The sequence below is a fragment of the Mchenga conophoros genome, linkage group LG7 (genome assembly GCF_057382185.1).
Source record: "Mchenga conophoros isolate Kocher_MC1m ecotype Shallow Benthic linkage group LG7, M_conophoros_male_GT1.1, whole genome shotgun sequence".
Lineage (NCBI taxonomy): Eukaryota > Metazoa > Chordata > Actinopteri > Cichliformes > Cichlidae > Mchenga > Mchenga conophoros.
In genome coordinates this window covers 28,618,483-28,642,042 of record NC_140532.1, presented here as the reverse complement: position 1 = coordinate 28,642,042, position 23,560 = coordinate 28,618,483, and the positions used below count along the sequence as shown (strand labels likewise).

Genomic DNA, 23,560 nt, shown 5'->3' with positions numbered 1-23,560 from the left:
GAAGAAAATGAAACATGTTGTTTGTGTGCTTGTTTTATTAAATGAAAGCTGAAAATGTTGTGTGTCAGTAAATTATAAACTGGTATGAAGTGGTGTGACTTGAGCGCTCTGTCGGGCGTCTGTGAGCTCACTGAACTGTGGACAGTCGTCCACGTTTCTGTCTTCAGTCTCCTGTTTGTGAGATAAATGCCACCCGATTCAAACGAGGAGCTGCTCGGTGTTTACCTGTTGCCATGGTGAATACTGGTGTCAGAGCTCCATTGATCGTGGCTTTCATAGTCTCGTTAACCTGCTGTCTGCCTCTGAGGTGGGAGGGGTCGTACGGGTGAGGCTATAGAAACAGAAAGACGGAGCAGTGGGTTTGTTTGGGTTTTTTTGAAGAACATTTATCACGTTCCTTCTGGTTTCACTTGTTTTTGTGCTTTTTGAAGGTTTTCAAGTTTTTTTCCTTTCTGTAAAAAAACAAAACAGAAACTCAGGTGAGCAGGTATGGCAAGCTCCGCCCCTAATAAGCCAACAATAACACAGATCACACCCTGTTCACTGTAACACACACACACACACTCCCTGCTGCAGAGGGTCACATGATACACTCACCTGTGTCCTGTTGCTGCTGAGCACAGGTGTGTAGGTGGGAGGAGTCACCTGGGGAGAATGCGGTCAGTCAGGTTTGGGTCCTTCGACCCGCCCGGTTAGTCTCCTCAGACCTGAGCTGAGTTGGTGCCTGTGGGAGGTTTGCCACAGTACTGCTGGGTCGTTGCTGCCGTGCTGTGGAGGAACATGTCTGTTAATCTGAGCAAGAATGGAGCCGCGCTGATGGCCGCCTACGAGGAGGTGGTGAGCGGCAAGTCTAACACAGACTGGTGAGATAAAGTTCACCTGTGTGTCTGTCCACACCTACATCTGCTGCACACCCACACCTGTCTGTCTGTTTCAGGGCACTGTTCACCTACGAAGGAAACACCAACAACCTCCGAGTGGCACAGAAAGGAGGTAAGTACTTGGATCCAAACTTTTGATCCCTCCGAATTTATTTCCTGTGGATTTCCCCTCACTTCCTGTTTTATTTTGAAGGTCAGGTCCTGTGTTCTTTGCTGTCCTTCCTCTCTGACTCTTCTCTCTGCTGGTTTCCTGCTGTTTTTGGACCTGAGGAGATGTTTGAGGTGTTCTTGCACTCCACCCTGTTTCTTGACCTCAGTTTGACTTTTTTCAGCAGTGCTGCAGTCTGTCCCTCTGTGCACATGTAAACCCTAAGACTTCCTAATGTAAGACAACCAAGTTCAGCTTTTTCCACGTGATGATCATCATGACTGTAAGAAATACACTCATCCAGACTGTCCGAAAGTATAAAACAAAGTTGTGTTCATCACAGAAAATGTCCTTTTGTTTGGACCAACTGTAAAAACAGACATTTCTAGCGTCAGCAGCAAAAAACATTTATCTCCTCCTGGGGACCGGAATGAAGGCTTTACTGGGCTGATTCTGGCCCCCAGGCCTTATGTTTGACTCCTCTGGTCTGCTCCCAGAGTGTTTTCTGTTTCTGAGGGTTTCATGTTAAAATCCAGGAGCATACCGACCACATGCAGAGTGGTGTTTGCCCTAATACACTTAAAACTTATTATTAAATATGAAGCAAACATTAACAGCGTGGTTATTACAAGCATTCAGCTTCCACAGCTGAGCCACGGCTACATCTTGTGATGTACCAATAAGTTTCAGCAGAATGGAGCAGCGGCTGCAAGTGAAAGCAAAGAAAACCACTGGGCTCAGGTCTGTGAACGCTGGTACAGCTGGTGTGTTGAAGCACACAGATAAGAATGTGCTGCTCTCAGGTGGGAAAGAAAGAAAAAGTTGCTCAGCGCTCCAAACTGGTTTGTGCAGCTGAGAAATGATGCAATGACATCACCGGCATTAAGAGTGTCAGAGGAACGTCTCAAACAAGCTGTGGAGGGTTTTTCGTGCAGCACTTGACCTCTTTATGTGTTACACAGGACGTGCGCGCAGGAACACCAGCGTAAGCCACCCTCATAACCTTCTGATCTCCAGTCTGGCCTTCAGGTGTCTGCGGTCTGATCTAAATGAGATCATGTTCTCCTTTGTGTTTTGTGTAGATGGAGGGTTGGAGGAGATGGTGGAGGAGCTGAACAGCGGGAAGGTGATGTACGCTTTCTGTCGAGTCAGGGACCCGAACTCTGGACTGCCCAAATACATCCTCATAAACTGGGTAAGACCAACTTTAACTCAAAGCTTTTTTTCCTGAAGTTTTTCTTTTTTCTGAAAACCACAAATATCTGAAGATTTCAGTGTGGATGTGAAGCTCAGGACTTTTTCACAGTGAGTAATCCAGACCATTAATAAGTGATCTCATGCTGTGGACGGATCATCTCAGACCTCTGGAGTGAAGTTTGGCTGGTTTCAGCATCTTCCAGTCACATGACAGGAAGCCCCTCAACATGTACTTTTTTTTAACCCCCATCCTCCATCTTCAGCCTGCTGATGTGTTCATATTAGCCTAGCCACCGAGTAGGTCATCGTTATATGCCCACTTCACTCCATCTTCGATCCTACAGTCAGAACATGGCATGTCATCGTTAGATGGAAACTAGCCCTCCGACTTCCTCCTAAAGTCTGGCAGAGTCTGCGAGGCTAAACAGTCCATATCCAGTTCTGAGATCCTGTAGAGAGCTCTGCAGACTTTACTTTCTATGAGTGTCGAGTGATAGAAGGATGCCATATTCACAGGATTGAATGGATGATTTTTGTTTTCTAAGACAGGTGAAGGTGTGAAGGACTCTCGGAAAGGACAGTGTGCCAATCACGTGAGCACCATAGCAGGTTTCCTGAAGGTGAGTCTGGCCTCTTTTTCCTGTTAATGTGTGTGAAGAGCTGCATCATTAACATGTGTGACATCACAGGGAGCCCATGTGACTGTAAACGCCCGTGCGGAGGACGACGTGGACCCAGAGACCATCTTGGCCAAAGTGGCCAAAGCGTCCGGTGCTAACTTTAACTTCCACAAGCAAACGCAGGAGTACAGAGACGTTCCCAGAGGACCCGTGGTGAGATCACGCCGCCTGAATCGGCAGCACAGCCTCGTTTTACCATCCAATAAGCCAATATTTCATCTCACAGTGCACTCCTACCCCTGCATGAACATTAATGTAGATCTTCTTCAGCTCAAACACTTCTGTCTACAGAGAGAGAATGCTGAAATAAAGAATAAATAATCAGGGTTGTGCACAAAGAAGAAAAACAGGACATTTCTGTTATAATCCCTGAGCCTTTTCTCTCGTCAGGGTTCTGTGTACCGCAAAGTCAATGCTGTCGAGGAAATCCAACAAATCAACAAGGACGACTTCTGGGTCAAAGCTCAGGTTCGGTTTCAACTCCGAGTCCTCCAAGATTGTACCACAGGTTTCAGTCAGCAAAGTCACACGACTCTCTATTTCTTCTTCTTCTCCTTCAGCGGGATGAAGAAATGCGTCAAAAGGAGGAAAGCATTCGAGTGGAACAGGAGAGGCAGGAGGCGGAGAGGGAGAGGAGGGACATGGAGGAGAGACAGTCGAAGGAGAGGGAGAGGATAGCGAGAGAGAGAGCTCAGCAGATCGAACAGGAGAAGTGAGTCAGACACACAAAACACAAAATCACAGAAACTCATGAAGAAGACACTTCAAGTATTTTGTGTTTCAGGCTCCGGCAGAAGCAGCGGGAGGACGAGGAGCGAGAGCAGGAACAGCAGCGTCGGGTGAGCTCAGCTTCAGCTCACTGATCCTGATTCGGTTGAGTTTATGAGCCCAGCCAGCATCACATTACTGCTCCTGATAGATTAAAAATAAATCAAATTTGGAAAACAACAGTTTATTTGATCACAAACAATATAAAAAACAATATTCAACATTACTATTTAACCCCTTTTAAAAAAAGTTATAAACATAAATAAACAGAAATATAAAGGGGCAAAAATCCTGAAGTACACATGAATAAATTCAAACATAAAAGCAAACATAAAAGAAGTTATTAAACTGAAAACTATTTCAGATAATGAAAAGTAAATAAACAGGAAATAATGGAAAGGGTAACATGTTTTAAATTACCCAATAATAATGACATAGATATTAGTTAATTAATTGATTTTGAGGGTAAGAGAAAGATGTTTTTAACTTTTAAAGGATGAGCTAACTTGTGTATTTAATTCATAAATAAATAAAAAAACATATTAAGAAAGTAAAAAATACTGGATTATGAGTCATTTCTTTATTGAAACTTGATTTTAAATCCTTTTGGCAAATCACTGAGGCAGGGAAGTCTGTGTTGTGTGATGTTAAAATTATATTTAACGTCATGTATGAATAATTTCTGTGTTTCAGAATGAGCAGCTGGAGAACATGAAGATGACGGGAATTTCCGCTGCTGCCTCGGTGCAGAAAGCTAACGTGAGCGCAATTTTGACCATAAATTCTTGTAACGTAATATCTGCTCCTGTTTCTCCCTCTAAATGTTCATTATTTATTTTCACACAGCATCAGAAACATAAAAAAAATGATCACACAGGTTTAACTTTTTTGTTATTCCAGTTTCATTTTTGATCAGCTGGGTGGATGGCTCTGAGCAGATGTTAAAACTAGAGAAATGAGGATTTTCTTGGTGATTTGTTCACATTTGTTTGGCTCTGTGATTGGATGTTGCCCACCAAGACGTATCATGGGAACTGTAGTCTGCTTCACATGTTTAGTTCTACAGCCTGGAAGCCTTTACATTTTTTTACTGTAAGCCAAATTGAAATGAACAGGAAGAGCTGAATTACAAAGGCTGAAGAGTTGCATTGAGAGAAGTGTAGGATCCTGCCTCTTTACTTTAATGTCACCCAGTTTTATTCACAGGAGGCGAAATCTCTGATTTCTCAGAGAGCGTTTAATCCCAGAGACATCTTCAAGCAGAAGGAGCAGAGCTTTGATGCTGGCGACACACCTGCTGCCTCCAGACCCGGTAAGAAACACGATGATGATAATGATGAGGATGATGATGATGATGGTGGTTCACCTTAAAGTTTCCCCCTGCAGGGAGGCTGCAGAGTCCGTTTCTATCGCAGAAATCGTTTGAGCGAGACGTCCCGGTTCAGCCTCGGTTTCCACCATCCTCTCCTCCAGCAGTGACCCCCCTGTCTCTGATTACATCTGCTTCACCTGTGCTGCCTGTCTCACATGCTGCACCTGCCTCCACTACAGCACCAGAGAGGTCACACTCACCTGTGCAGCCTGCAGGTGAGACATATTGAGGCAGCTTTTCAACTGCAGGAGGTTCCCAGAAGGAACCACAGTTCTTTGGTGTAGAACAGAAATAAAAAATAAAGTAAGTTTTGTGGAGTAACTGTTGTTCTCACAGTTCTCACAAAACTGCTGGCCTTCAGCAGGCGTCCAGAAGTTAGCCAGTCAGAACCAAGGTGGCTTTTTATTTTTAAATATTAAGCTTTGTTAAAAATACTTTCAAATTTAGGAGTGGATTTGTGTGATGAGTAGAAAACTTGTGTTCACATAACACTGATATTTTCTTTGGATATGCTGAATCAGCTGAAAAAGTTGAGTCTGGAAACCTTTTTTTATGTATTAATTTAACTGATTAGTGACCTGAACTGTGAAATACCCGCGTGTTGTGTGTATGACATGAAGTAAGACGTCCCTCCTGCAAACACAGACGCTGGTTATGGTGACGAAGACGAGTGGTCAGATGATTTTGATGAAGATGAAGCTGCACAAGGTGTGAACTTTAACGTCATTTCATTTAAACTTTTGTTTTGTGCAATTTTGATCATTTATCAATAATCAGAGTCGTTTGAATTAGGTTTTTTTTAAATCTTTTTCTTCCTATAAGACCATATTTTATATGATGATCAGTTTGTCACTAACATCAACACCCACAAAAATCACTCCGAGTACATTTACACAATACTTTATACTTCTAGTATGCTACATTTCAGAGTTTTCTTAGTCTTATAACTGCAGCTGAGATTTAAACACATGAATTACAAATAGCTGCAGAACAACACCATATCAATTTAATTCAATTAATTAGTCAATGAATCTAATGTTCAGTAAATTTAAAAATAACAGACATCTCAATAATAATAAAGCAAACAAAATAAACCTAAAACAATCTGAAACCACATTAGAAAACATTAGAGTTGAAAATGTCACTTTTATCCATTTTAAATTAAATCTATAACACTGTGAAGTGAATACTAATGAATTTTTCCTCAGTGGTGCTTTTACGTTTGAAACATTAAAGACAAAAAAACAAAAGTAATTAAATATGTTAAATACTGGAAACTTAGCAGTTTAAAGTTTAAACTTTGCTATATTTTCAAATTTTTTGGTTAATAAAATTAATTAATTTGAACTATTTTACATATTGAGTAAGAGTCACTGTCAGAGTTGGCGAGTCAGTGAATTTTTGAGTTTGCAGCAGCAAATGATGGACGTTAGCTGAAATAATTTGTGGTTATTCTGTGTTTGCTCCATCATGTTTACAGCTCACAGCTTGGTTTTTGTTTCGTTGGCCTTCATGTTTGTAAAGCTGTTACACCACGATTGTAGCACAGCGCTGGTTAGATAGATAGATTTGTTCACTGGCTATATCAGAATCTCAGACTATGTAACATAATTCATAGTAACATTTCTGTAACTTCTGTTTTTTGAGGGTTGTAGTGTGGTGATACTTAGTACTTTTCCTGGAATTGGAGTATTAATACTTTATCCTGTTGGTACTTTTGTGTCTTTTCTCGCTGTCCTGGAAAACAAAGAACACTTTTTCATCTCTGGTATTTAAAACTTGTGATTTTTATAATGTGCAGAGGGAAGTCCAGCTCAAGATGATCCATACATGGCACCGCATTCAGCCTGGAGTAACGAGGACCTGTATCAAAACGTTTCCCAGCATGCACCAGCAGTAAGTCCTCTTCATCATAAGTACATTTACATGTACAACACTCCCAGTAAATATTTTCCTTAGAAATTAACAACGTATTTTGATTCTGATTCCTCCCTTAACGTCTTACTAACAGTTTGAGAAATGTGTCTGACTCAAAAACTGACCAATAGACCTGAGACTTAGTGGGTGTATCTCTGTGGTCTCGAGTAAGTGCAGTGCTGAGTTTGAGGTTGTTTGGATGACTAGATCTCAGACTTTGGCTAAAATTTGTTCTCTGTTAGAATAAACTGATACAGGGGGAGGCGTGTTTGTTCTGATCATTTTCTGAAGATGTTATACCCAAGTTTAATCATAGCAAAACACTAACCTAAACCACAGCATCTAATTCTATGTTTAACCCTGACACCAAGATTGAACCTTCAGTCATTCCTTTTAATGTGTCCCACCTCAACCAAAGAAATCATAAACAGGATTGTGTTTTGTAAAATAATGCAAAATCCCTAAAATTTGCTTACTATGACTGAAAGTGCTCTGCACAAGAATTCCAGTGTGCCTTGACTGCTAGTTTTATGCACAAATGGCAAAAAAAGAACCTTGAAATGGGAAACATACTGTGACCATGCCTCAATCAGAAAATGTTTCATTTAGCATAAGAAATAATTCTGAATTTCCAGTGAAGCACTGTTTAAATAAATACTCTTCCAGCTGTTTCTGTTTACTTTTCCAGACGTTTGTTTTCTCATTCCAACTTTTTTCAGATATATTGGTACCATTAGATTCAGAATGAGCTCATATTTGTCATGAAATAAAATACACATACAGTGGCTTGCAAAAGTATTTGGCCCCCTTGAACTTTTCCACATTTTGTCACATTACAGCCACAAACCTGAATCAATTTTATTGGAATTCCATGTGAAAGACCAATACAAAGTGGTGTACACGTGAGAAGTGGAATGAAAATTATACATGATTCTAGAGATGGATCGATCCGATATTACGTATCGGTATCGGTCCGATACTGACCTAAATTACTGGATCGGATATCGGAGAAAAATAAAAAATGTAATCCGATCCATTAAATATCACGAAAGCACCTCACAAAACTTGCAACACGCCGTAACTCACCTCAGAACGTTAGCATGTCGGAGCAGTATGCATCACGTGATAGAGCGGCTGTGGCATGCGGGACCTGTGGTCTGGATAGCATTTGGAGCTTCGCTAGCAACCTGGCATTTCATCTCCGACAAAGTTATCCCCGAGAGAAGTAAAGCAAGTGTGTAAGTCCATCTCTGAATGTTTGTAAAGCATTCCTGCGTTAAGCTTAACGAGCGACTGCCTCTCGCTCTCCGGCTGCTACTTCAATCGTGAAACTGCTTAAATGATCAGCTGATCGGCTTTTCTGTCGCGAGTCCGTCTTTGTTTTTGGCCCACTTTGCACCAGAAAGAGGAAACCAGCGGCTGAACAACAGCAGCACGTTTAAGCTTGATAAGCTGTTGTTAGAATTTATTTAATATTACTTTCTACTCCAGGATCTTTTTCTACGTAGCTGATGCTGGTAACTGTGCAGGGGCGGATCTAGCAAAGTTTAGCCAGGGGGGCCGATAGGGCATTAACTGGGAAAAGGGGGCACAAAGACATACTTTTCTTTCTTATTCTCATTTAAAATGTCTAGCTTTTAATAAATAATTATCTGACACACAAAGTTTTAATTTGATGTAAAATGAATAGAAGTCAATTACTGTATATAGTGACTATTAAGTCTAATATATATATATATACCCTAGCAAGCTATAGTACTTTTTCCTTTGGGAAGGTACCATCTGTGCAGTCTGCAATTTTGTTGAAGAAAGATGTTGAATCTATTTAATATTTCTTGAAAAATAATTGATTTCTGTGCATTTTTTTTCACACTGCATCAAATTAAGTTTGATTACGTCGATTAAGCATCATGAGGTGGAGCGTGAGGGGTGGTTCCCTATTTTTTATTTATTTATTTTTGTTGTTGCTGGGAGTTGGAACCCTATTAGTTAGGTTGCTTAATATTTACGCTAAGTACTCTTTAAAATACCAGAATAGGGAGGATGGTGTAGGTCTAAGTTTATTAGATTGATCAGTATTGCTGAACTATGAAATATTTTTTTTGTATACAGGTATAACAGAATAGCTTTAGTGTAGTTGTTGTTTTAAACTTGAGTATGAACTTATACAAAATGCAGAAAGATATTTAAAAAAACAGTTTTGTTGATTAAAAAACACTATATCGGATTCATATCGGTATCGGCAGATATCCAAATTTATGATATCGGTATCGGTATCGGACATAAAAAAGTGGTATCGTGCCATCTCTACATGATTCTAAACATTTCTTACAAATAAATAACTGAAAAGTGGGGTGTGCGTAATTATTCAGCCCCCTTTGGTCTGAGTGCAGTCAGTTGCCCATAGACATTGCCTGATGAGTGCTAATGACTAAATAGAGTGCACCTGTGTGTGATCTAATGTCAGTACAAATACAGCTGCTCTGTGACGGCCTCAGAGGTTGTCTAAGAGAATATTGGGAGCAACAACACCATGAAGTCCAAAGAACACACCAGACAGGTCAGGGATAAAGTTATTGAGAAATGTAAAGCAGGCTTAGGCTACAGAAAGATTTCCCAAGCCTTGAACATCCCACGGAGCACTGTTCAAGCAATCGTTCAGAAATGGAAGGAGTATGGCACAACTGTAAACCTACCAAGACAAGGCCGTCCACCTAAACTCACAGGCCGAACAAGGAGAGCGCTGATCAGAAATGCAGCCAAGAGGCCCATGGTGACTCTGGACGAGCTGCAGAGATCTACAGCTCAGGTGGGGGAATCTGTCCATAGGACAACTATTAGTCGTGCACTGCACAAAGTTGGCCTTTATGGAAGAGTGGCAAGAACAAAGCCATTGTTAACAGAAAACCATAAGAAGTGCCGTTTGCAGTTTGCCACAAGCCATGTGGGGGACACAGCAAACATGTGGAAGAAGGTGCTCTGGTCAGATGAGACCAAAATGGAACTTTTTGCCCAAAATACAAAACGCTATGTGTGCCAGAAAACTAACACTGCACATCACTCTGAACACACCATCCCCACTGTCAAATATGGTGGTGGCAGCATCATGCTCTGGGGGTGCTTCTCTTCAGCAGGGACAGGGAGGCTGGTCAGAGTTGATGGGAAGATGGATGGAGCCAAATACAGGGCAATCTTGGAAGAAAACCTGTCTGCAAAAGACTTGAGACTGGGGCAGAGGTTCACCTTCCAGCAGGACAACGACCCTAAACATAAAGCCAGGGCAACAATGGAATGGTTTAAAACAAAACATATCCATGTGTTAGAATGGCCCAGTCAAAGTCCAGATCTAAATCCAATCGAGAACTTGTGGCAAGATCTGAAAACTGCTGTTCACAAACGCTGTCCATCTAATCTGACTGAGCTGGAGCTGTTTTGCAAAGAAGAATGGGCAAGGATTTCAGTCTGTAGATGTGCAAAGCTGGTAGAGACATACCCTAAAAGACTGGCAGGTGTAATTGCAGCAAAAGGTGGTTCAACAAAGTATTGACTCAGGGGGTTGAATAATTACGCACACCCCACTTTGCAGTTATTTATTTGTAAAAGATGTTTGGAATCATGTGTGATTTTTGTTCCACTTCTCACGTGTACACCACTTTGTGTTGGTCTTTCACGTGGAATTCCAATAAAATTGATTCATGTTTGTGGCTGTAATGTGACAAAATGTGGAAAAGTTCAAGGGGGTCGAATACTTTTGCAAACCACTGTAAGTTCTTGGCTTCTAAGTTAATGAATACCTATATTTGTAGACCTACACTCAACAAAAATATAAACGCAACACCTTTGTTACTGCTCCCATTCCCCATGGGATGGACGTAGAGACCTAAAATTCATTCCAGATACACAATATAACCATCCCTCCCAAACAGTGGTCACAAATCAGTCCAAATGTGTGGTAGTGGGCACATCTGCTATATTGAGATAATCCATCCCACCTCACAGGTGTGCCACATCAGGATGCTGATCTGACATCATGAGTAGTGCACAGGTGTACCTCAGACTGCCCACAACAAAAGGCCACCCTGGAATGTGCAGTTTTTTGCGCTATTGGGGGTCTGGGGACCCAGAACCGGTCAGTATCTGGTGTGACCACCATTTGCCTCATGCAGTGCAACACATCGTCGCATGGAGTCTATCAGATTGTCAATTGTGGCCTGTGGAATGTTGGTCCGCTCCACTTCAATGGCTGTGCGAGGTTGTTGGATATTCGTGGGAACTGGTACACGCTGTCGTATACGCCGGTCAAGCACATCCCGAACATGCTCAATGGGTGACATGTCCGGTGAGTATGCTGGCCATGCAAGAACTGGGACATTCTCAGCTGCCATCTGCCCTGAACAATGTGAACCATGATTCATCCGTGAAGCGCACACCTCTCCAACGTGCCAGACGCCATCGAATGTGAGCATTTGCCCACACAAGTCTGTTACGGCGACGAGCTGGAGTCAGGTCAAGACCCCGATGAGGACGACGGGCATGCAGTTGAGCGTCCCTGAGACGGTTTCTGACAGTTTGTGCAGAAATTGTTTTGTTGTGCAAACCAATTGTTCCAGCAGCTGTCTGGGTGGCTGGTCTCAGACGATCTTGGAGGTGAACCTGCTGGATGTGGAGGTCCTGGGCTGGTGTGGTTACACGAGGTCTGCGGTTGTGAGGCCGGTTGGATGTGCTGCCATATTCTCTGAAACGCCTGTGGAGACGGCTTATGGTTGAGAAATGAACATTCAATGCACGGGCGACAGATCTGGTTGACATTCCTGCTGTCAGCATGCCAATTGCACGCTCCCTCATTGCTTGTGGCATCTGTGGCATTTTGCTGTGAGACAAAACTGCACATTCCAGGGTGGCCTTTTGTTGTGGGCAGTCTGAGGTACACCTGTGCACTACTCATGATGTCAGATCAGCATCCTGATGTGGCACACCTGTGAGGTGGGATGGATTATCTCAATATAGCAGATGTGCCCACTACCACACATTTGGACTGATTTGTGACCACTGTTTGGGAGGGATGGTTATATTGTGTATCTGGAATGAATTTTAGGTCTCTACGTCCATCCCATGGGGAATGGGAGCAGTAACAAAGGTGTTGCGTTTATATTTTTGTTGAGTGTATTTATTGAGGTGATTCATGTATTTATTTAATCTCTTCTGGCAGATTTGGTCCTCCAGTGTTTGAGTAAAAAGTTATTGAATGAAATGATTTAAAATACTGTTTAAATGTTAATTAGCTGTTTTTGAATTTCAGGCTGATGGTATTAATTGGGATGGCAGTGGACAAGGTATCTGTGCCAGAGCTCTGTACGACTACCAGGCCGGTACGTACGCGCGCACACACACACACACACACACACACACACACACACACACACACACACACACACACACACTCATGTTTTTGGTAGTTGTGGGGTCTGCCGTCTTCTCTGTGACTACTGAGGACCATCGTGTCTTGTGGTCTAACATGTCTGAATGAAATTGGAAAGAGTCCAGAGTGTTGTTCACCATACTGATATCATGAAAATAAGACTTCTGTGATATCACAACAACATTATTGTAATTGAGTTTGCACTGGGGCCTCTAGTGGCCTGTGAAGGTACAGCAGATCATTCACAGTAAATGACATGTTTTTATTTATCCATTTATTTGGTTTGATTATCAAATAATTATCAGTTATTGAATATTAATGATTAAATGCTTAACTAGTTGAGTTTCCACATTTTTTTATAAATTTACCTGCAAATATTTGACCAAAATGTATTCTGCATTCTTCAATTGAGGAAAAGTGTTTAAATGAACCATTGACTGTCACAGGGGAAAAGCTGTTAAAGAAGGATGAATCTCAATAAATGAATCAAGAAGATCAAATCTGTAAATCAAATCTGTAAAAACAGGATAGCTCAGTAGGTAAAGTGGTCGCCCCATGATCGGAAGGTCGGCGGTTCGAATCCACTTAACGGCTACCCTGAGGTACCCCTGAGCAAGGTACCGTCCCTACACACTGCTCCCCGGGCGCCTGCTTAGTGGGCTGCCCACTGCTTCACTGAGTGAATGGGTCAAATGCAGAGAAAAACAAGTAATTTCCCCATGGGGATCAATAAAGTATCCATTATTATTATTATTATTATAATGCTTTTTATTGGCTGTAAAATAAGCTTGCAGTGGTCTTACATTTGGAAAGAGCTGTTGTACCTCAACAGTGCAGTAAGCCATCCAGTTTGGTTATTATTTATCACATTTACCTGATGAAACACTGAAATGTTGTTGTTTTACATACAGATCTAAAGTCGAGTATACAGAACAGTTTCTTTCATTTCTTTTTTTTAAATGCTTGTAATTTTAAACTTGAAACTCTTGAAAGGTGTTTCTAGATAAACCTTTAGTTTAACTGAGTTTTCTCTCTTCCTCACAGCGGATGACACTGAGATCACCTTTGACCCCGATGACATTATTACTCAGATAGAAATGCTGGATGAGGGTTGGTGGAGAGGTGTTGGACCTGATGGGGAATACGGCATGTTCCCGGCTAACTATGTGGAGCTTATCTAGTTGTCATTGGCTCATTGTCCTGTTAATTTTAATAAAGCTGTGGGTGTTTCAGATGGATATTTTACTCACATTAACTTGTTCAGTATCACTGAATTAATAAACCTTTGTAAAAACCAGTAAACAATAAATACAGTCATTTTCAAGTGCAGTTTGGATATTGCTCTTATTTTTCTTTTGTCCTATTTGGCCAGTCTTACTACCGTAATTAATAAGAAGTATAAATTAGGTTCATATAGAGCCTTTTAATAAACTCAAGGTTGCTTTACGCACAAAACTCAAATGCCTCAGTGAACAGGTGGCATTTCAGCCGAGACTGGGACTATGGACCTCAGAGGGGGCCTGCAGAGCATCTCAAGGAGGACACACAGCATGTGGTGATGCTCCTGTGTTCTTCAGGCAGTCACTGACTTTCTTACAAAACAGTTCTTATATTTAAAAAAAAAAAAAAAAAAAAAAAGTTAATTTGTCCAGATAGTTTGGAGTCTCTGAAAATGTGGGGAAAAACTGCTCTCCAGTCAGCAGAGTTTCAAATATAAAAACTGTCTTTGTCAGAAAAGTTCTTCAGTTCCCTGGTTTTTTAATTATTTTATTTCCGTACCTCTTTTAAATATCTATGTCAATGTTAATTAAGTTTATTATATTATTTTATATTTATTACAATATTCATGTATTGTTTTTTTAATGTCCGTCCTTAGTTTTAATGTTGTCATGTTTCATAATATCTGTCTTGTGTTTTATTACCTGATTTGAGCAGACTGTACTGTAGGAAGGAGTATCAGGGCCACATTAAGAAAAGAAAAGTCAAGTGTTTTGAGAATAAAGTTGAAATGTGGAGATGATCATTGTTGTTTCAAGACAAACTGCCATGTTTGCCATCTGTCCACGACCAGCTGTTTCCTTGTTACTTTATTTGTGCTGAATAAAGTTTGTTTGTTTGTTTTTTAAAGCAGCACGCTGCTGCTCTGACGTCATTTCCGTGCGCCCGGCCTCCCTGACAGTGAAGAAGGAGAAATGGCTGCAAGGTTACTGCTCCGCTCCGCCGTTAGAGCCGCGGCAGCCTGCCGCTCCGCCCGGACCCCCGCTCTGAGCCGCGGCATGGCGGCAGGAGGTGAGCCACGAGCCGGCACCGAACACCCGGAACCCACCGGAACAGGCGGCTTAAAGAGGGTCTAATCCGCGGGGAGGTCGGAGGACGCCGAGCGCTTCCTGTCCTGGTGACGGCTCCTCTCGGATCAGACTTCATGTTAATATCCTGCGATTTATTAAAAACCGTGTGTTGGCTGATTGTTTGACTTGTAGATTTAAAAAGTCTTAATATATCAGAATTTAGTAATCACGACGGTCAATACGGTGAGATTTAAAACCTAAAATATATTTTATATCTGAAACAATTAACGTGTCATATTTTAACCTTCTCCATGAAGGTCCTTGAACGTCTCGTCGGTATGAAGATTAAACACATGAGAGAGTAACGGAAGTTGTCATTGGTCTGGTTTGCCGATCGAAGTGATCAGTAAGATTGTAATGGTATCGATAAACATAGCATTTTAACTTGCAGAGTTTCCCAGAAACCTGAATAATTTGTATGTAGTCTGGAACAGCTAAAGGCAGTGATCAATGCATTTTTAAGTTGCTGTGTGTGACCATGACTGACGATGATCAATGAAGTGAATCAGAGTGACGTGAATGAAAACATCAGATCAAACATTTCAGTTTTACACTGAGATGTTTTCATGTCTGTGAGAGAAACCCGTGCTGCTTTAGGTTTCACAAACTCAGCAACTCACTGAGGTCATAAGAACCTGTAATAACGTGTACTGTAGTCATGTGACCCACAGGGAGTCCACACATTAGCCAGTTCTGATGAACAGTGTTTGCTTTGAAGCTCTTAATCACACTGTGCTGTTCACAGGGATTCCCACTGATGAGGAGCAGGCCACCGGGCTGGAAAAGGTCATCATGAAGGCCATGAAACAGGGCGAGGTAAGACCGACGCACAGGAATTCTGACATCATGTGCTCCAGAAACATGAAAAACATAGTGTTTTTAAAAAAAAAAACAGCAGTAGAAAAAGAAGAGCGTGATGTGGATTCATCTTAACACTATTTCACACAGACCAGAAATTAAATCAAGATTAAAATCATTAAACATCAAATCTGAGGAGAAACGAGAAGACTCAAGCTGTCGGTGTGTCGACATATTTCAGCAAAACTATAAAACATTTTTATTTTGAGTAGTTACTGATTTTGTTACTCATAATATTTATTTTTAGTATTTTTGGGCTTGTTTAAGTTTGTATTAATATTTGTTAATGTATTCTCGATTATTTGTTTATTTTCATATAGCAGTTATTTGATTAACATTAGTTTTCTATGTTTTGCCTTTTTATTAATGATTAATAATTATTTTGTGGTATATTCGCTGCTCGGCTCATTTTCAAATATTAATATAAATTATTCTGTCTGCAGCTCAGCCTCAGCTGATCTGAGGTCAGCCTCTGAGTCGTGTGAATCGTTCTTGATGAACAATGAATTTTGAAATGAAACTGATGTTGAATACTGTCACGCCCCGACTCACCTGACTCCTCCCCCTCCTGTAGGACCCCTTCAACATGATGAAGCCAAAGCACTATGCAGGCTCCAAGGCTGACCCCCACCTGGTTCCCTCCATCACGAACAAAAGGATTGTGGGATGCGTGTGTGAGTTGTTGTTTCCTGTTTGTAAGCGTGTGTGAGTGTCGGCCACGGCTTTCTCAGGCGAGGGTTAAACTTTGCCCCAGGCTCAAAGATGGGCGGGGCATAATCCTCACTGGGGAAACCTGAGCGTGCGTGTGACGTACAGGTGGCACCGCTCTCACCCAGTTTCCTGTGTGCAGGTGAGGAGGACAACACGGCCGTGGTCTGGTTCTGGCTCCACGAGGGTGAGGCCCAGCGCTGTCCATCTTGCGGCTCCCACTACAAACTGGTTCCCCACGAACTCCCCCATTGACTCACCACCACCTCCTCCTGCGGAGCAAGCGGCACTGTCCGCTTCTCGCTGTCTCCTACTTGACATACCTGCTGACCTCATCAATCGTTGCTTACACGTTACATGTACTCGGGATCAGACACGTTCGGGGAACAAAGAGTTTCTTCAGACATTTCCATTCAGTCAGTTTACACACACAATTGTACTGCACACGTTACACTCCTCCCACCTCCCAGGAGCAGCAATAAACGTAACTTCCTGTTTGTGTGCGTCTCTGAGTCTTCTTCCTGTTTTTCATAGTTAACCATGATTAATGGGTTTTACATCGAACTTCTAGACTTGTTCTTGTAGTTTGAGTGAACTGTTCCTTTATCCTGAATCAGCTGACTCAGTCTTTTTATTACCATATTTATTTATTTTGCGCCTGTCCCGTTTGGCTCTTTTGCCATCAGAATTGTTGTCTAAAGGCAAAGAAAGATGCCCAACGGATTTACTTTACCAAATTGACCATCCCAGCCTTGCCATAATGGTCCATTTGATTCACCTTTTATTGTTTATTTTATTTTCACTTGCTGAATACGGGACAGACTTGAATGGAAGAAAGAAGGGGAGAAAGAAAGAGGGAAAGAGAAACAGCTGAGAAGAGGGACGGGGGAGAAGGGCAAAAAACAAAAACCAACAGAACGGGCAGAGAAAAAAAATGCATATATCAATCACCTGGATAACCTGCTGAGAAAGAAAAAAGAAAACAAGCAGAAGAGAACAAGAGTAATAGAATAAACAACATCACAATGATATATGGGAATATGACAGTAAATACTAAATATTAAACATTATTTTGCAGCACATAAGATCAACAGAACACAGTGTGCTTTGAGGTAGGAGCCAAAAAGGGTGTAGTTTGTGGGTGTGATCACCCGTGTGTACACCTGTGAGCATGGACGCGCTTGTTTTTAAAAGGTTCCTTCATGTAATGATCTGCTAGAGGGTGTGGGGGGGCCACAGCCCCGTCCTCCAGGGCATGAAGCAGGTATGGAGGAGATCAAAACTCCAGACATCCAGAGGCCCCCAGAACACAAGAGACCAAGGAAGACCAACAGAGGGGCAGCCGCGCCACTGTCCCAGTAAGAGCTGAGGAGAGTCCCAGATGAGGGCTCACTCAGCAGCCGCGGAGCAGAAGCCAGGGGGAGTTGCAGTGACGCGCCTGTGAGCTCCGCCGGCAGTCAGCCGTGCCTGAGTGACCAAGCCCCAGGCCGAGAGGCCGGGGGCACCCCACCTCCGAAGTGGCCCGAGCGAGCACCAGGCTCCAGGCCCTGATAAGCGGCCATCAAGGAGTGAGCCGGTGTGTACCTGGAGGCCCACCCCCGGACACAAAGAACCACCAACGCACCGATGTCTGAGGGAGTCCGCCACTGGCAGGGGAAGTGGTGGTAGGGGGAGATAGGCCTCCAAACCTTGGAGGGCCTGAGATGTCCCCAGAGAGGTGGCGTCTGACACCCAACCTGACATATAGACACAGACATACAGGCACACACAGATACAAACATCCATTCCCACCCTCATGCTCTCATATGCACTTATGCACACTCAACCAACGTGGAGACAGACATAAAGAGACGCTGTACACACGATCACACTCCCCAAGCGTACTCTACAAACCGGGTCTAGGTACCCTTGCCCCTGGAGGGGGGAACTGCACCCAGACCCAGGTGGTGTTACCCTTTTCCCTGCGCTGGGGAGAGGCAGACCGCCCCGACTCCGCAGCAGCAGGGAGGCCCCACACTCCAGACCGCAGTCGGACGGCCAACTCCTCCTCCTAGCCCCCCCGCTCCAGCAGGCCGCAGAGAACGGGGGTGAGAGAAGACTCCAAACCTCCCTCCACCCGCTCATTGTAGTGTTGATGCATGTGTGTTCTAAGGTGCATTTAAAACCCAGGAGGGCATGGAGCTACCTGCCAGAGAGCAGCAGGTAAGCGCATGGTCCCTCCTGCTAGCCCTCAATGTCTACGTGTTACCATATTTATGATGTCACGGATACAGTAGCAGCAGCTGTTTGTAATCGACATGCTGTCATAATAATGACCAGAACGGCAGCGTGTGGCAGTGATGACGCTGAGATGACGGGACTGCAGTGTACGTCCGGTACGTCCCACTGAGCCTGAAAAACAAGGTCACACTATATAATGCAGCACATGACTGAAGGCCTAATTCCTCTGATTAAATAAGAAACTTATTTTATATTAAGTAACTGTGTAATCATATTTACCTACAAATACTTAATACTAGAATAAGGAGGTGAGCAGTCAGGTTACACAGGAAATTCATCATTACACTAAGTATATTTAAGCAGTGCATACTTTCAGCATGTTTACAGAAACACAGCTTTTAGATATTACTTCATAAGTAAGCTGTGTTTTTCAGGGTGTGGGCCATATCAGTGGATTAACCTGGCCCAACTTCCAGGTGCTTTACTTTGCTGTACATGCCTTTTGAAAGGTAACAGTGATGGTGATTGTGGAAGATTCAGTCAGACTTGCCTCCATCATTATAACCTCACATACGCCCTGCACTTACATAATTATTTCTTTTCTTCCTGTAAAAATGTGGCCATGTTATTCCTGCGAGTCTATCTTTAATGATGTGACATCATCACACTGTAATTTCAAAACACACTGAAATTCTGTGTGTCCCCCCCCACCCATGTGCTTCATACAACAATAATTAAAAGATTAAAACACGGAAATATTAAAAACTGAAGCTCCACCTGTGTGGATGATGTCACTGATGGTGGATGTTCAGAGCTACTGATGCAAACATGTCTGGCGGTGGTGGAGGTGTAGTCTGGATCAGCAGTCTTGAGGGGCAATTCCAGGGAGGCTGGCATGCCAGCTGCAGCTTCTTCACGCCTTTCCTGTGCTGTGTAATATGGAGACAGTTGGAAAGCTGTACTGATCAACAGTTAAAGCGGTTAACAAGCACACTTGTTGCGAGTGGTGACTGAGGTTCACACTGGTTCTCTAAAATGCAGCTGACTGACAGGTCAGAAAACTGATCAGTGATGTTCATGAGCTCTTCATCAGGCCTGCCTGAACACACTGATGACCTTTGACCTTTTAGTGTGAGGGGTTTAACGTTTAAACACAGACCTTATAGTACCACATTGCCCCATTAGAGCACTTCACTCTCAGACTGCAGCCTTACTTGTTGTTCCTAGAGTATTTAAAAGTAGAATGGGAGGCAGAGCCTTCAGTTTTCAGGCCCCTCTTCTGTGGAACCAGCTTCCAGTTTGGATTCAGGAGACAGACACTATCTCTACTTTTAAGATTAGACTTCAAACTTTACTTTTTCATAAAGCATATAGTTAGGGCTGGACCAGGTGACCCTGAATCCTCCCTTAGTTATGCTGCAATAGGTGTAGGCTGCTGGGTGATTCCCATAATGCACTGGGAGTGTTTGTTCTTCACTCACTGTTGTTTAGACACCTCTCTGCATTTAATCATTAGTTATTATTAATCTCTGGCTCCCTTCCAGAGCATGTCTTTGTCCTGTCTTCCTCCCCTCACTACCAACCAGTCGCAGCTGCACTTGGTTCTGCTGGAGGTTTATTCCTGTTAATAGGGACTTCCCACTGTCGCTGTTCAAGTGCTTGCTCATAGGGGGTCATATGATTGTTGGGTTTTCTGTGTATTATTGTACAGTCTTTACCTTACAGTATAAAGCACCTTGAGGTGACTGTTGTTGTGGTTTTGTGATATATAAATAAAAGTGAATTAAATATTTCTGTTTAGCCTGAATTCTTTTACATTTTTTCAGCAAATAAAAGGAACAGAGGCAGGAGGGAGAAAGGAGAAAACAACAGGTGTGTGTATGATTTATTTCATCCCATCACATATCACAGGTTAAACATGTAAAAATGAAGAGCATGATGCTGGACATGCAGTGAGCATCATAGAGAATTCATAACAGTCATCTTATTTCCATAGTGGAAACTCTGAAGAGCTCAGCTGGAGAAGAGGTGAAGAACATGGATGTATGAATATTTACAAAGTTCTTTGAATATTATCCTGTCTTATCAGTTTTCAGTGAACAGAAAAGCTTTTTGACATTTATTCTCTGATATTTGGTTTTAGATGTGTCCTTGATCCATCACAGCTGATTTAAATGGATAAATTACCTTCTCAACGGCTGTGTCCCAATTCAGGGTCTGCACGCTTGAAGTACGCGCACTACGCGTACTACGTACTATAAGTACGAGAAGTGCGGAAGTGAGAGGCTTGTGAAATGGGACAGTATACGCTTCGTCGCGCTGTTCAGGTTGCCTAGCAACCATGATACTAACCGCGAGACACGTTACATACAGCTTTGTTTGACAGAAATGAAGGAGAAAAATGTTTTATTGGTCATTCATGACATCACTTTGATTAGTTGAGTATCTGAGGCTGAGACCACGGGACTGTAAACATGATTGTTGGGCTTCATTTCTGTGCTGAACAGTCATTTAAGATTAGTTAGTAAATAACAATTAGTTAACGTTGTTCATGAGACTAAAATCATCTCACTTTGATAATGTAAATATAATATGGCCAATATCATAGTATTGTCAGATTATTATGATATATATATATATATATATTTATATATATATATATATATATATATATATATATATATATATATATATATATATATATATATATATATATATATCCAGCTGCACAAGTCACCATCAAGTCACCATCAAGTGCGGGATCTACCAAGGAGATGCTCTGTCCCCACTGCTGTTCTGCATAGGCCTGAACCCTGGAATGTCGTTTGGACTGGAGAAGTGTAGTCGGATGGTAACAAAGAGAGGGAAGGTAGTCAGAACTGAGGGGATTGAACTACCAGAAGGCAACATTGCAGACATAGAGGACAGTTACAAGTACCTGGGGATCCCGCAGGCGAATGGGAACAATGAAGAGGCCACTAGAAAAGCTGCAACCACCAAGTACCTGCAGAGGGTCAGGCAAGTCCTGAGGAGTCAGCTGAATGGTAAGAACAAGATCCGGGCCATCAACACCTATGCCCTGCCCGTGATCAGGTACCCTGCTGGGGTAATAGGCTGGCCAAAGGAGGAGATAGAAGCCACTGACATAAAGACAAGAAAGCTCCTTACCATGCATGGAGGGTTTCACCCCAAGTCCAGCACCCTGAGGCTGTACGCTAAGCGGAAGGAAGGGGGCCGGGGACTGGTGAGTGTCAGCACCACAGTCCAGGATGAGACAACGAACATCCAAGAATACATTGGGAAGATGGCCCCAACTGACCGAGTGCTCAGTGAATACCTCAGGCAGCAGAAACCCAAGAAAGAGGAGGGAGACGAGGAACCATCATGGAAGGACAGGCCCCTGCACGGTATGTACCACCGGCAGATAGAGGGGGTGGCTGATATCCAGAAATCCTACCAGTGGCTGGACAAAGCTGGACTGAAAGACAGCACAGAGGCACTAATCATGGCAGCACAAGAACAAGCTCTGAGCACAAGATCCATAGAGGCTGGGGTCTATCACACAAGGGAAGACCCCAGGTGCAGGCTGTGTAAAGATGCCCCAGAGACAATCCAGCACATAACAGCAGGGTGCAAGATGCTAGCAGGCAAGGCATACATGGAACGCCATAACCAAGTGGCCGGCATAGTGTACAGGAACATCTGTGCCGAGTATAACCTGGAAGTCCCGAGGTCAAAATGGGAGATGCCCCCAAGGGTGGTGGAGAATGACCGAGCTAAGATCCTGTGGGACTTCCAGATACAGACGGACAAAATGGTGGTGGCTAACCAACCGGACATAGTGGTGGTAGACAAACAGAAGAAGACGGCCGTAGTGATCGATGTAGCGGTTCCCAATGACAGCAATATCAGGAAGAAGGAACACGAGAAGCTGGAGAAATACCAAGGGCTCAGAGAAGAGCTCGAGAGGATGTGGAGGGTGAAGGTAACGGTGGTCCCCGTGGTAATCGGAGCACTAGGTGCGGTGACTCCCAAGCTAGGCGAGTGGCTCCAGCAGATCCCGGGAACAACATCGGAGATCTCTGTCCAGAAGAGCGCAGTCCTGGGAACAGCTAAGATACTGCGCAGGACCCTCAAGCTCCCAGGCCTCTGGTAGAGGACCCGAGCTTGAAGGATAAACCGCCCGCAGGGGCGTGCTGGGTGTTTTTTATATATATATATATGTATATATATATATATATATATATATATATATATATATATATATATATACACGGATGATCTGATATCCTCGTGTTGGTGTTGTTATATACACACACATATACATATATCACTGACTTTCAGCTTGTTGTGTTTGTGGATATATGACTGACTTTAATTATTAAACCTTCGCACATAAATAAGTGACGTCATATTCAGTACGTTTCACAGTTCACTCTTCGGCCGCACCATCTTATTAGGGAAATTCCACATACATAAATGTAAATTTCAAAACTCAATTTGAGGGAAATCGACGGCGCATTTGGAGTATGCATTTGAAGTACACTTCGAATTGGGACAGCCGTCGTCGCGTGGCGGTGACGTAACCGCACTTGAAATCAGTACTTCAAGCGTGCAGACCCTGAATTGGGACACAGCTAACATGTCTTGAAGTTCTCCAGAGACCTGGTAAAGAACTAATCATGTGATTCAGGTGCGTTGACCCAGGGTGAGATCTAAAACCTGCAGGGACACCTGTTGGATCTTAACAAGGTTTCAAGTAGAACTTCAACATGCAACAAGAAGAAATGGGAGTGAGACAAAACATTTTTTTCAGCATACAGTTTATTGAAATAAATTGAAACAGGCTGTTTTACAGCTGATCAAATTTTTAAGACCACACCTCCAAAGAAACCTGTAAACCCCCCAAAATACAATTCAACGTTCCAAACATCAACTCAGTAATGAGTAGCTCCACCATTATTGTTGATCACTTCAAAAATTTGTTGCGGCATGCTTGATACAAAACTTTACACATGTACATTTCAAATAAAGACATTTCAAC

The 23,560-nt window shown here is 42.8% G+C and overlaps 2 protein-coding genes across 3 annotated transcripts; both read left to right on the top strand.

Annotated features, from left to right (window-relative positions):
• Positions 1–195: 195 nt before the first annotated feature.
• Positions 196–14,377, top strand: LOC146570328 (drebrin-like protein B). 2 transcript variants are annotated; one of them, XM_085283310.1, is made up of 15 exons: positions 196–863; positions 938–993; positions 2,112–2,224; positions 2,772–2,846; positions 2,916–3,059; positions 3,297–3,374; positions 3,467–3,618; positions 3,691–3,745; positions 4,368–4,433; positions 4,881–4,986; positions 5,061–5,261; positions 5,692–5,754; positions 6,848–6,942; positions 12,263–12,332; positions 13,427–14,377. In XM_085283310.1, the coding sequence occupies exons 1-15, from the start codon at positions 781–783 to the stop codon at positions 13,561–13,563; spliced, it is 1,494 nt and encodes a 497-aa protein (XP_085139436.1). In that variant the 5' UTR covers positions 196–780; the 3' UTR covers positions 13,564–14,377. The 2 variants fall into 2 exon arrangements, with proteins under 2 accessions (XP_085139436.1, XP_085139437.1); XM_085283311.1 differs by having other exon boundaries at positions 766–837.
• Positions 14,378–14,513: 136 nt separating this feature from the next.
• Positions 14,514–16,793, top strand: cox5ba (cytochrome c oxidase subunit 5Ba). Its single transcript, XM_085283313.1, has 4 exons — positions 14,514–14,671; positions 15,476–15,546; positions 16,163–16,262; positions 16,439–16,793. Exons 1-4 carry the CDS (start codon positions 14,575–14,577, stop codon positions 16,549–16,551), a joined length of 381 nt encoding a protein of 126 aa, XP_085139439.1. The 5' UTR covers positions 14,514–14,574; the 3' UTR covers positions 16,552–16,793.
• The last annotated feature ends 6,767 nt before the right edge of the window (positions 16,794–23,560 follow it).

Coding starts and splice junctions, on each gene's coding strand:
- cox5ba (XM_085283313.1), top strand. CDS start 14,575: ATGGCTGCAAGGTTACTGCTCCGCTCCGCCGTTAGAGCCGCGGCAGCC. Junction 15,547..16,162: donor AGGCCATGAAACAGGGCGAG/GTAAGACCGACG, acceptor CCCCTCCTGTAG/GACCCCTTCAACATGATGAA. Junction 16,263..16,438: donor AAGGATTGTGGGATGCGTGT/GTGAGTTGTTGT, acceptor TCCTGTGTGCAG/GTGAGGAGGACAACACGGCC.
- LOC146570328 (XM_085283310.1), top strand. CDS start 781: ATGTCTGTTAATCTGAGCAAGAATGGAGCCGCGCTGATGGCCGCCTAC. Junction 3,375..3,466: donor ACTTCTGGGTCAAAGCTCAG/GTTCGGTTTCAA, acceptor CTTCTCCTTCAG/CGGGATGAAGAAATGCGTCA. Junction 4,434..4,880: donor CCTCGGTGCAGAAAGCTAAC/GTGAGCGCAATT, acceptor TTTTATTCACAG/GAGGCGAAATCTCTGATTTC.